Source organism: Petaurus breviceps, unplaced genomic scaffold (genome assembly GCF_028583685.1).
Source record: "Petaurus breviceps papuanus isolate PSGF00001 unplaced genomic scaffold, PetGlider_PUasm1.0 37, whole genome shotgun sequence".
NCBI classification, from domain to species: domain Eukaryota; kingdom Metazoa; phylum Chordata; class Mammalia; order Diprotodontia; family Petauridae; genus Petaurus; species Petaurus breviceps.
This window is the reverse complement of record NW_027186296.1, coordinates 67,026,463-67,040,502: the sequence shown is the minus strand read 5'-3', so window position 1 is coordinate 67,040,502 and position 14,040 is coordinate 67,026,463. Positions and strand designations below refer to the sequence as shown.

The following is a 14,040-nucleotide window of genomic DNA, read 5'->3' as shown; positions in this document are numbered from 1 at the left end:
TTAGTAGTAAGTGTTAAGTGTCTGAGGCTGAATTTGAACTCAGGTCCTCCTGACTTCAGGGCCAGTGCTATGTTCACTGCACCACCTAGCCACCCTGTAAAAACCCAATTTAAGGAAAGCCCCAGCCATGCTTCACTTATCTCCTTCCTCTCTTTATAGAGCTAGCATTTATATAGTGCTTTAAGGTTTGCAAGGTACTTTACATATGCTATTTCACTGAAAACTAATAACCAATATGTAACTTAGGTGCTTTTTATTATCACCATTTTACAGATGAAGAAACTGAGGCTAAGGAAGTTAAATGACTTGCCCAGAGTCAAACAGCTAGTATATGAGCAAGTCAGGATTTGAAATCAGGTCTTCTTATATCCAAATCCAGAACTCCTGCCCTTAAACAAATACTGTTTATAACAATCACTTTGGCACTTAATCATCTTCAGCCTTTTATTGTTATTTAACTGATTTACTTGTTTATGTTCCAAGGAAATTATAATCCCTTCAGGGTGATATATATAGTTATAAATATAGATATATTTATCCATCATGGTATTCATATAACACTATATAAATATTTGCTGAAATAAATTGAACTAAGCAAAGACTATCTTGTAGAATAGCCGAATATTTGGTTACTGAAGAAGATTCTAGGAATTTACTGGCTCTCTTTGAAAGTATTGTTTGATTTGAATTTGGGGCTGTATCTTATGGCAGATTGACTTGATTGTTGTTATAAATTAAATTCATTTAAACAAGCACTAGCTGCCAGTTGAATTGGTTCACTTCAGCTGCTATCTGAAGGAACTAGACCAATTGTTGGTTTTCCAATCATTTAAAACCAAACTTAATCTCCCCCCATGAAATAGTTTCTCCTTCTAACTTTCCTGTTTCTGCTAATTGTGCCACCCCATCTAAACTCAAAACCCTAGTAATTTTTCACTTCTATTTCATCTTCCATATCCAATCCATTGAAAAGTCCTATTAATTCTACCTCAAATATCCCCTCTTTTCAATTCCCACTACCGCTACTCCATTTCAACATTTTACTTGTCATGTAGATTTGCCTTCTACCTGGTCTCTCCCTTCAATCTATTCTATAAGTTAATCTTCATAAAGCACAGCTTTGGTCACTCTCTTATTCAAATTTTTCATCAGGTCCTCATGGATTACCAAATCACATACAGACCCCTCAGCCTAGTATTCAAGTCCCTCCATGTTCTAACTTCAACCTAATGTTCCAACTTTACCTGCTACCATGTACCTAAACTTTCTTCCTCCACCTTTTATTCCTGCTGTTCCCTTGCCTGCAATAGCCTCCATTTTTTTGTGTTTCTCTTTCCTATCTCTGCACATAATGCAACATTCATCTCTGCCTATCATATAAGAAATATTCATCTTCATATCTCTGTGTATCTTCTCTGCATGGCTTTCTATTCCCACTGCATTGCTTCTAGTACTCTTAGCTGGTCCAGTTGTCCTATTAGTTTCTGTTGGGGTGTATATGTGTGTGTGTGTTAATAGTACTCTGTTTTGCTCATTTTAAAGTATTGGTTAATTCTTTTTTTACTTTGGTATATTGTTGGGTTTCTTTCTTTTTAAAGGGTTATTTGAGGAGTCTGGCTCCTTTTGAGAACTCACTTGGCCATTCTGATTGGAAAGGTCAAGACCATATCCTATACTACCCCACTGATGAAGGTTTCCCTCAGTTTCCCATAAGCTTATCTCCTTTCTCTGCTACAAATGGAACTTGCTTTGTAGTTCTCTTACAGCATTTGTATTTTCTTCCTTGCAGTACAGTTATTGATATTCTTGTCTTATTAGATAATAAAGCTCCTTGGATATGGACCAGCACAACTTGTTGAATTAATGAACAAATCCTAACAATTGGACCTTGTTATAAATTGTTGATTTAAAACAATACAATCCTACATTATAATTTGGACAAAACTAGCTTTAACTCCATATAATAGGTGATTAAAATGGGGATCTAGAACAAAGTTTTGAATTACAGCCTGTTAGTTTTCCCCAAAACAAATTTGATTGAATTTTGAGTTCAATTAGGTTCCATTCCATTTACTGAGCTTTCATGAAAATCAAGGCAAATATTCCCATGTTTATATTAATATACAGCAGCATAGCATTCAACTTAAAAATTGGGAGGCAAGGGGTACCTCCTGTCACTTTCCATTCTGAGATAATCAATAAATGTTGTTATTGGATATATTGCAAATGTGAAAAGTTAGATTAATATACTGTAACTTTCCCTTAGTTCAGTGAAAAATTAATTGTAGTATGAATTCCTATATATGTGATTACCAATTATTCAAAGAATTGTTTTGTGGTCATAATAAGCTTGTCATTGAATTGTTTTATAGGGGTCTCCCAAGTCAAGCTTTCGAATATATAATGTATAATAAAGGAATTATGGGAGAAGACACATATCCTTATAAAGGAAAGGTATTCTTGATATCTAATCTAAAACAATATTGTTGGATTAAGTTGTACTATATATAATTGATTGTCAATGTCATTGCTGTTTTGAACAGGATGGCACTTGCAAATTCCAACCAAACAAAGCCATTGCTTTTGTCAAAGATGTGGTCAACATAACAGCTGTGAGTACAAAAGGTGCCTGGGTAACAATACTGTGGGAGTGATGTACAAAGAGGTTTCTATGACCAAATTCCCTTTCAACAAAAGTTGTTCCAATTCTTTTACTGTATGGGAATTCACAGTGGAGACAGGTAGGTGGTGCAATGGTATACCACTGAACATAAAAGTCAGGAAGACCTGAGTTCAGATAAAGCCTCAGACAGTTCCTGCATGCGCCTGGGCAAGTCACTTAACCTCTGCCTTGGTTTCCTCATCTGTAAAATGGAGATAGTAATAACATCTGCCTTCCAGGGTTGTCATGAGAATCAAATGTGATATTGTATATCACATTAATATTTATATTTAAAATATTTCTGTTACAAATTTTAAAGTGCTGTATAAATGCTAGCTATCATTATTATTAATTTGCTGTGTTGAGGATGTCATCAAATATTTTTGTTATAATAAAGTTTTCTGATAGTGATAACTTCTTATAATGACATATCAGTTACTACGTTTGTAACATGGTATAACTCCATATTTCCTTGTTGTTCTTAGCTCTGTCTAGTAAAAATATTAATTAACCAGCTAGTATGGATAAACAGAAAAAAATTCAAATCAAACAAATCCATTTTGGAGATGGAATTAATTCTAATTGGCTAATTTATATCATCTATTTTACATGAAAAATCCATAATACAAACTGCAATCTGAATACTATATTACAATAGTATAAAAAGTCATCTGGTTAGGGAAAATCAGTAGAACTCTGATCCCCTGGGCAAATCTGAGATGTCATCTTCCACGTATAATTACATTATAGAGTAGAAAACATTTGTTACATGTGCCTAAATACTATATTTAATAAAACAAAAGCATTGTTGATTGCCATATTGGTAAAAATGGAAGGTATTAATTATAATTTGCAGTTAATTTTGCTTTACCTTACTTTTCTGGGATTTGGTGGCAGATGATCTGTATGTAAATCCTGGTTCAATTTCCACTTACTACCCATGTGACCTTGAACAAGTCATTTAATCTCTTTGAGCCTCAGTTTCTTCATCTGCAAATGAAGGGTTTAGAATAGTTTGGAGTCCCTAATCTGTCAGAAGGTCTATGAACCTATTTTTTGTTTTGTTTGGGGGGTTTTTTTTTTGCTTTTTTTTTGGAGGGCAATTGGGGTTAAGTGACTTGCCCAAGGTCACACAGTTACTTTTTGTGTTAAGTGTCTGAGGTCTGAATTTAACTCAGGTCCTCCTGACTCCAGAGCTGGTGCTCTATTCACTGCGCCACCTAGCTGCCCCATGAACCTGTTTTTTTAAAAATATTTTTATTATCTTATCAATATAATTTTTAACTTCCTTTAAAGTAATTAGTTTCCTTTGTAATTCTATGTATCTTATTTTACGCATTTTATGCATTCTGAGAAACAGTACATGGGTTTCATCAGACTGCCAGAGAGATCCATAATACAAAAAAGGTGAAGGACCTATGGACTAGACAGTATCTAATGTCTGAAATGTTATGATGTCTAGGCCCATGAGTCTATGAACCTCACAAGAGTCTTAAGGAAGCAGGAAGACAGCTCTTTTTCCTCAAGTAAAAGAAATAGTAAGCAACATTTTTATCTTAACCCCATTACACCTCTCTTCTGGTTAACTTTAACATATTTGCAAATTACAGTGATTAGTTTGTATTAGAGAAAATCCAAAATACCACTTCTAACATGATAGATAATAATATATCTTTTACAGTTATTCTCTCACTTTGGATTGAGCTATGACATCTACTAATGTAATGATAGATTTTGCATAAGAGTTACACTTCTATTGTATAACATTTTTTCATCATAGGAAAACTATGTATATTTGACATATTGATATAAGTAAAGTACTAGTCCTTGGGACCAAAACAAAAATAAACATGCCCTCTAGTGTCTGGTGTGTTTATTTTCTCTTTTTTTTTAAAATGAAGGAGTCTTTTCCTTTGAGAGTTTTCATTTTGGGTCATATTTTTACCAGGTGTGTAAATCTAATAATAAAAGGGGAAAGGGATGAGAAAGGCCAAAATAAAATGTATAATTCGAGGTATTATTTTTCCCCCCTTAGTATGATGAAGAAGCTATGACGGAAGCCGTAGCCCACCACAACCCTGTCAGTTTTGCTTTTGAAGTGACTGATGACTTTCTGAGCTACAGTGAAGGCATATATACCAAGTGAGTTTTTCATTACATAAAAGAACAAGTAAAACATTACCTAATAGTAGTTTTCAGTAATCATTTAAAAGTCTTAAGTTTTGATATGAATCCCTAAGAGTAGTCAATTCTGTGGCCAAAAATACCACTTAGATTGTAAGATCTGTGGCAGAAAGAAAACTTAGAACTCCAAAAATACAAAATAGCAATGAAAATTCTGTGACCACATTACCAGTTCTCTTGGCAGTACTTTGTAGTCCCATAAAAGAGATCTAAGGATAGGAAAGAAAAGAAAATCAGGTTATATGTTCAGTGAGCTAGTTCTTAATTCTAGGAATTCCACTATACTTGTAGTTATCTTTAAGTATGAATTTATAAAGTGGGTAATTAAAGAAATGTTAATCCCTTCACAAGCAGAAGGATTCTTGATGGCAGAATATATGTTCCTTGAGGGCAGGCACTGGTTCCTTGTTTTCCTTTGTGTCCCTAATGCTTAGAACAGTGCATAATATATAGAAGGCACCAAATGAAAATTTATTGCATTGAACTCACTTCAGCAAAGGATCTTGACCCAGGGTTCCTTTTGAACAGCAAGTTCCCAGACATTTGAAGACTTTTACTATGGTAGTAACGATGTAGCTCTAACTTTTATAAACTTTTACCTTTGATTTATTTTTCAGCCCCAAGTGTGCTAAAAGTCCAGACAAAGTGAATCATGCAGTGCTTGCTGTTGGGTATGGAGAAGAAAATGGAACACCTTATTGGATTGTGAAAAACTCTTGGGGTACATCCTGGGGGAACAATGGGTAAGGGACTCTGGATTATCATTTAACTAAATTATCTATAGCTGATATAGTCTTCAGACTCCAGCCAGTTCCTGGTGCCTACATACAGTTAGCTCAGTTAGTACTTAAGACAAGAAGGGCCAACATCACTGATTCAATCCCTGAATAAACCATTTAGCCAATCTTTGGTTGGTTAGTTTTAACCACAGAACAAATGATTCAAAAAAAATTAACATAGATTATTTAATGATTTAGAAACTCCATAATTCCTTATTGGGAGAAGTATCATTTAAGAAAAGGGATTGTGAATAGATTAATCAGAAGGAAAAGTTACTTTCCTTGTTACAGAAAAACTTGAACATATTAAGTGACATTCATAAATTACACAGGCTATTTTCTATTAAATACTATAGTACTCAAAGCTAGTACTTTCAATTAATAAATTTGAAGGGCAAAAGTCCTTGAGGAAGATGTAAATATCTGATTTTTAGAATATAGCAAAATGTAGTGCTTAACTTGGGAGGTCAATAATGCACCAAAATGTTACTTTCTTTTCCCATCCAACTAAATACCAATATTTCCTGATAGAAAGTCACAAGTTTCACAACTATGAAGAGAAGTTTGTAAGAGGAAGCGAGAAAATATAAGTTTCCCTGTTTTCACGTCTCCCCTGTGCCATAGTCTGAAGAGACCACAGCCTACTCTCATATAACATAATGTTTAATTCTGTGTATTTATGAACTCTTGCAAATTCCATCCCCTGCAAGAGCATTCAGCCTATCTGTACATGTAACTGTATTCTGAGTCTTACAGAGACTGTCATTCATCCACAAAAGTGACTTTGGTTGAAAGATATTTCTTTTTTTTTCTTTCTTTTTTGTCTTCTTTGGAGGGGGGAGGGCAGGGCAATTGGAGTTAAGTGACTTGCCCAAGGTCTAAGGTCACATTTGAACTCAGGTCCTCCTGACCCTAGTGCTGGTGCTGTATTCGCTGCGCCACCTAGCTGCCCCTGAAGGTTATTTCTTTAAAGAACTTTTCCTAAAATCAAAGATCTGTGACCTCCAGTCAGTGAGTTACTGATTAGAAAAAGCAGAAGGATTTTAACTAAGCCACCTTGTAGATAGGCTGCACTAGGACTTAGGGCTCAACAGTTTATCTAGACAAAAAAAAAAAACAGTTTATCTAGACATAGGAAACTCAAAACAAATTTCACACATGCACAGATTCTGAAGGCTGAAAATATAAAGACTTGTGACATACTTCAATTGGTACATTTCCCACTTTTCTTCTTAACTATTATATGATTTATTAGGTGTAGGGGGCAGGAGGAAGTTATATTAAAATATGTTTTGATCTTAGAATTTTGTGATGAAAAGTAGGCATTTGCACCAATATTAGGAATTACTAACCTAGGACTACATCCCAGGGACCCATTACAAGGCTCCATGGTCCTCTCTGCCTCATTAGTCACCACTAGCACCTACAGGAATCATTACTTGTCCTAGACGTGTATTTTGTGCTCAGTTCTCTCTTCCATGGATTTCTCCTTTTTGGGACACATCCCCTTTTGAGAGTCAGGTGATTGCTTTTAGGGCTGCTTAGTCTTTTGATCTCCCAGCAATATGAGCCTTCCTCTCTAATCCTCATTTCTCTTCTGATTGCTCCAGGTACTTCCTTATTGAGCGTGGAAAGAACATGTGTGGTCTTGCTGACTGTGCATCTTATCCCATCCCACAGATGTAACCTGGAAATACATAGGGATGGGCAAAGATGGAAAAAAAAATACATCGCGTGCTGAAATACAACATATCGTAAAACCTAAGTGAATGAACCCTGAGTTTTAAGTTGTCCATAAGGACCCAAAGTTAGTTGGTCGCTGTGAAGTCTCTTGACCTTCCACCTCACCTAAGGAAAAATCCTTAGGGAAGTCAGCTTTGTAGAACAGAAAGTTTTCAAATCGTTTCTGTCTTCTTGTAACATCCATCTAGCAACTGCAGTCAAGGAGGAATTCATCCTTTTCCTTAGCTTGCTGATTAAAGCTCTCAGTAAAACAAGGACACTAAGTAGCAAACTGCTCCCAGGGATTTTGACACAAGCATTCAAGTGAGTCAAGAGGTAATAAAATCACTACTTTTTTTTTACATGGAAAACACCACACAGCGCTATGGTGGCAACTTCATTCTCAGGTCATTTTTATTCTTTTGACTACAAGCTTTTCTTTTTAAAAATCAAATGTATCTTAAAGCAATATTTTAAGTCTATTTTTGCCATATGCTAGTTGTTATTTTTAAAATATATATTTTGATAAGTCAATTTGATCAACTGTATACACCTTAGATTTGAAATCATTTTGGTTGAGTTTGAGTCAAGGGTAAAATCTGACTCAGCTGAAATTGAAGAAACCTGGGGTGGCCAGGTAGCACAGCGAGTAAGAGCACCAGCTCCAGTGTTGAGAAGACCTGGAGATCGAATCCCGGGCGCAGACACTTAGCACCCACCCAGAAACACCTGGCCATGTAACCTTGAGCAAGTTACTTAACCCCAATTGCTTAGGGGCGGCCAGGTGGCTCAGCTAGTGGGGGCACCGGCTCCAGTGTCGGGATGACCTGGATCAAGTCCGGGCTCAGATACTTGGCACCACACCCAGAAATGGCTGGCCGTGTAACCTTGAGCAAGTTACTTAACCCCAATTGCTTAAAAAAAAAAAAAATTGAGGAAACCTGACCACTGAATCACCTTGCCTTTGAGAAAGCCTCAGAACCTCTAACTACCTATTCCCTATTGGTAAAATAATTTTCATTTGCCTTACTAAGCATCACAGCAATGACACCTGGGAATTTATAGCCAAAATGTCATTTTATTGGGACTGAGATGCTATTGCATTTGACAAATAAACTGAATAAAGATACTTGACTATTTCACAATTTGTTTCATTCATTCTGGTCTTTTTTAAAAGTTGTACTTCGCAAAGGCACTTCATGTACCAGCATCTGAAATAACAATCAGCAAAAAGTCCTATTTAATTCAGAACAGATGTTTTGTGCCCTGAAAGACTTCCAAACACTACTGAAATGAATCATAAGAATACAGTGTGAAACACAGCTTTTTGGTCTACATTTAAGAGGTTAAGAACATGTTGTAGTCTCTGCTTGCATAGTACTAAGCAGCTCTAGAAGGAGGAGGTTAGGTGGAAGGCATCAGAAATCAACCTTAGTCAAACTATGGTCCCCTACCCAATGCACACTGACAGTTTCCATATCAACCAGCATCCAGACCTTGGCAACATCTTCTGTAATATCACTAGTGATGTGCCGTAGGTATGGGGAAGAGATGGTTTCGACTATTACCAGTCCTTGCTCTGATTTTAACTGCTACAGCTCCCCTTTCTCACCAATTCTCCCCAAAAGTTCACAATATTTTGTAAACCACTAGGCAAGTGCCTGACCCCAAGTCAATCCTAGAAATATTACAGAGGTATTAACACTCTATCTCCTTGGAACACTGACAGAACATCAGAGATGAAAGAGGAAAACTTTTAAAGGGCCCAGACAGGAAGATTGCTTAACTGTAGTACTTTTTTTTTCTGTTATAGTCTCTCTGTCCTATATATTGGTACAGCACTAAGCTGGATGAGTCCCATGAGTGTTGAACAGAGAAGGGGGCTGTAAGAATGCACTACCCTATTTCCTGTTTTCTTCCTTCAGCTTCCTAGTTTGACTTTCAGTTATGGATACCCAGTTTTTCTCTCCTCAACTCCTGCTCTCATTCTAGGGGACTTCAACAAACATGTCAATACTTCCTCAAACATCCTAACCTCATAATTCTTCAGCTTACTCACTTCACATGACCTACGCCTCCACTATACTTTAGCCAATAACAATGAACATATTCTTGATCTTAAGCCCAATTGAATTGCCTTCCTCCCTCCAAAAAGTCAAAAAAAAGTTAGACATATTCTTGATCTTTCCATCACCCACAAATAAACCACTCCCATGTCCATGAACTATGAAATTTCCTTGACTGATCACAATTTATTGTCATTCCACCTCTTTCTCTGCCTTGAAGCTCCAAACCCTGTTCTTCATCCACACAATGACCTCTAATTCCTCAACTCTTCAGTTCTTTCTCAAGGTATCACCCCTGTACTAGCTACATACTCCTCCTTTTCCCACACTAACTCCTTAGTGAAACAATTCAACACACTTTCATTTTCTCTCAAGACCCCTGGTCTGCTATCCTATTGCTGATCATGCCCTGCCCAGCATGAGTTTTAGGTAAGTCCTTCCATCACTATCTCCCTTGCACACTTCCTGTTGTCATTGAGTTATTTCAGTTGTGTCTGACTTATGACCCCATATGGGGTTTTCTTTGCAAAGATACTGGAGTAATTTTCCATTTCCTTCTCTAGCTCATTGTACAGATGAGGAAACTAAGATAAACAGGATTAAGCAACTTGCCCAGGGTCAGACAGTTAGTATCTGGGGCCAAATTTGAACTTAGGTCTTCTTGATTCCAGGACTAGTACTGTATCCACTGTGCCAACTATTTACTTGCACACTTAGTGTTGAACAAAGCTGGAGAAAAGAATGAAACCATGCTGACTAGGTCCATTACAAATTTATGTTACATTACATGAACTGGGTCCTCACTCCTGAAAGGCAATCTTTTTTACATTTCCCTAATTAATTTACTATCCCACTTACCATAGCCAACTCTTCCAACCCTCTTCATTCTTCAAATCTCCCATGGCTCCCCCTCATCCCACACCCTCTCAGCTGAGAACCTTGCCTCATAGTTTACTGAAAAAATTAAATATTCACTAAGAGCTTCTCCCCAATTCATCTTATTTCATTCAGATAATGTCACTATCTCTTCCTTCATTCCTGTCTCACATGATGAGGTGGCCCTTCTTGCTAAGGCAAACTTCTCTATAGACACAAGTGATCCTATTCCATCCTGTCTTCTCCAGCAACTCCCTCTGTCATCCTCACTTTAAATAATCTTCAATCTCTACCTGTCTACTGAATGATTCCCTACTACCTACAAACATGCCCATATCTCCTCCATCCTTAAAAAACTTTCAAATGATCCCTGCTAGCTAGCATCCCATTTCTCTCCTCCCTTTTGTGTTGAAACTCCCTGAGGAAGCCATCTACAATAGTTTTCTTCTTACTCTCTTAGCTCTCTACCTCATCATTTTTCCAAAACTTCTCTCTCAAAAATCACTATCTCTTCATTGTCAAATCTAATGCCTTTTCTCAAACCCTATCTTTCTTGACCTTTCTACAGCCTTTGGCACTGCCTTTGACACTCTGTTTTTTCTTAATACTCTCTTCTCCCTAGGTTTTCATGACTCTATTCTCTCTTGTTTCTCTAATTATCTAGTTGATGATTCCTTCTTGGTCTCCTTTGCTGGATCTTCAGCCAGGTTGCACTCACTAATCTTAGATGTCCCATAGGGCTCTCTCCTTGGTCAACTTTTCCTCTCCTTCTATATGCTGATAATTCTAAAATCTACTTATCCAGGGGGGGTGGAGCCAAGATGGCGGAGTAGAAACAGGGCTTCCGTGTGGCTCCTGCTTCTACCTCCTCCAATACATGTAAAAAATCACTCCAAACAAATTTTAGAACTATAGAATCCACAAAGTGACAGAGAGAAACAAACCTCCTGCTGAAGGAAGCCCAGCAGGCTGTCAGGAAGGATCCATCACAGTATGGTGGGAGCCAAGAGTAGTCCCACCGGAGCCACAGTTTTAGCCCCAGGGCAGCCCCTATAAGAGGTGGCTAGAGCAGACTTCACAAGAGTAAATCACCAGCAGCTGTAGTGGTTTCTAGACTTCTCAATCCATAAATGCTAAAGATAAAGTAAAAGGTCAGTGTGGAACTTGGTCCATCCAGGGGAGGATAGAAGAATGCGATCTGGCTGCTACCCCCAGAGCGAGAAGCAGAGGAGGTGCGGTAGCTGAAGCTGCTGCCACATGGCTGCTTCCAGAGCTCCTGGCCTGCAGATTGTAGGGGGACCAAGTGATCATTCAAGGAGTAATATCTCTTGCTTTAACCTGCTTGGATCCAGATCATGGTCTTGGGTGGTGGTCCTGGGATATGTGACCAGTGAGCCAGAGCATGTGGGGGCTGTAGAGAGGGCACCCATCTAATAGCTCTGGCAGCTGCAAAAACTCTAGCGATTTGGAACATAGTTCTCTCCATTCTGGAAGCAGAGTTCTACCATGGCAAAGAGTCAAAAGTCAAGTAATTGGCTGCCACTATGAACAAGCAGAGGAAGCACAAACAGATCATACAATCTTTTTTGGGGGACAAAAAGGATCAAGGCATGGAGCAGGAGGAAGACAGTGAAATCAGAACCCCTACATCAATAGCCTCCAAGAAAAATATGAACTGTTATAGGCCATGGAGGAGCTCAAGAAGGATTCTGAAAATCAAGTAAGAGAAGTGGAGGAAAAATTGGGAAGAGAAATGAGAATGATGCAAGGAAATCATGAAAAGCGAGTCAACAGCCTGCTAAAGGAGACCCAAAAATACACTGAAGAAAATAACACCTTAAAAAATAGACTACCTCAAATGGCAAAAGAGGCCCAAAAAGCCAATGAGGAGAAGAATGCTTAAAAAGTCAAATTTGCCAGATGGAAAGGGAATTTCAAAAAGTCACTGAAGAGAATAACTCCTTCAAAATTAGATTGGAGCAATTGGAAGCTAATGACTTTATGAGAAATCAAGATACTATTAAACAGATCCAAACAAATGAAAAAATAGAAGTCAATGTGAAATATCTCATTGGAAAAAACACTGACCTGGAAAATAGATCCAGGAAAGATAATTTAAAAATTACTGGACTACTTGAAAGTCATGATCAAAAAAGAGAGTCTAGACACCATCTTTCCAGAAATTATCAAGCAAAATTGCCCTGATATTCTAGAACCAGAGAGCAAAATAAAAATTGCAAGAATTCACCAATCACCTGTTGAAAAAGATCCCAAAAAGAAAACCCCTAGGAATATTATAGCCAAATTCCAGAGTTCCCAGGTCAAGGAGAAAATACTGCAAGAAGTCAGGAAGAAACAATTTGAGTATTGTGGAAACACAATCAGGATAACACAAGACCTAGCAGGTTCTACATTAAGGGATTGAAGGGCTTGGAATATGATATTCCAGAGGTCAAAGGAGCTAGGACTAAAACCAAGAATCATCTAGCCAGCAAAACTGAGTATAATGCTACAGGGAAAAATATGGTCATTCAATGAAATAGAGGACTTTCAAGCATTCTTAATGAAAAAACCAAAGCTGAACAGAAAATTTGACATTCAAATACAAGAAGCAAGAGAAGTATGAGACGGTAAACAGGAAAAAGAAATTCTAAGGAACTTATTAAAGTTGAACTATTTACATTCCTACATGGAAAAACAATAATTGTAACTCATAAGACTCTTCTCAGTATAAAGATAGTTGAAGGGAATATATATGTACATACATATATATGTGTGTATACATATATATGTATAGGAGAATATATGTATATACGAATATATATGTGAGTGTGGGCATTTGTATGTTCATGTACACACAGACAGAGGGCACAGGATGAGTTGAATATGAAGGAATGATATCTAAAAAATAAAATTAAGAGGTGAGAGAGGAATTTATTGGGAGAAGAAAAAAGGGAGAGATACATTAGTGTAAATTATCTTATATAAAAGAGGCAAGAGAAAACTGTTACAATGGAGGGGAAGAACAGGAAGGTGAAAGGGAATGGGACAATCTGATTCTCATTGAATTTGGCCTAAGGAGGGAATAACATACACACTCAATAGGGTATCTTACCCTACAGGAAAATAGAGAGGGGAGGAGATAGGAGGGAGAAGGATAGAAGGGAGGGCAGAATGGGGGAGAGGGTAGTTAGAAGCAAACATTTTTGAAAAGGGTCAAAGGAGAAAATAGATTAAGTGGGGGGTGGGATAGGACGGAGGAAAGTAGTTAGTCCTTCACAATATAACTATTTTGGAAATGATGTGGGTAACTACAATCTATACTGGATTGCTTATCTTCCCAGTGGGGGTGGATGAGGAGGGAAGGGAAAAGAATATGGAACACAAAGTTTTAAAAACAAATGTTTAAAAATTTGTTTGTTTTTTTACATGCAACTGGGAAATAAGATATATAGGTACTAGGGTATAGAAACCCATCTTGCCCTACTAGAAAGTTGGGGGGGGGGGGTGAAGGGGGAAGATATAAAAGAGAACAGATTGGAGGAAGGGGTATTCAGTAGGATTGCTATTTTTGGGGTGGGGGTAGGGAATAGACTTGGAGAGAAATATTGTAACTCAAAATCTTGTGGAAAATGAAAGTTGAAAACTAAAAATAAATAAATTTAAATTTAAAAAAAATCTTATCCAGTCCTAACCTCTGGGTTGAACTCCAGAATCGTGTCTCTAACTGCCCATTGGAAATCTTGAAATG

At 37.4% G+C, this 14,040-nt stretch overlaps 1 protein-coding gene across 3 annotated transcripts in view; it reads left to right on the top strand.

Annotated features, from left to right (window-relative positions):
* Positions 1-8,492, top strand: part of CTSH (cathepsin H) — a 103,606-nt gene extending 95,114 nt beyond the window's left edge. For 2 of the 3 annotated variants that reach the window (XM_069098664.1, XM_069098663.1), the window contains exons 8-12: positions 2,373-2,454; positions 2,544-2,612; positions 4,698-4,804; positions 5,464-5,589; positions 7,236-8,492. In XM_069098664.1, the coding sequence (XP_068954765.1) occupies positions 2,373-2,454; positions 2,544-2,612; positions 4,698-4,804; positions 5,464-5,589; positions 7,236-7,311 (460 nt within the window). In that variant the 3' untranslated portion in view covers positions 7,312-8,492. Of the gene's footprint in view, positions 1-2,372; positions 2,455-2,543; positions 2,613-4,124; positions 4,805-5,463; positions 5,590-7,235 lie in introns of those variants that run through there. The other variant, XM_069098665.1, reaches the window with a different exon arrangement.
* The last annotated feature ends 5,548 nt before the right edge of the window (positions 8,493-14,040 follow it).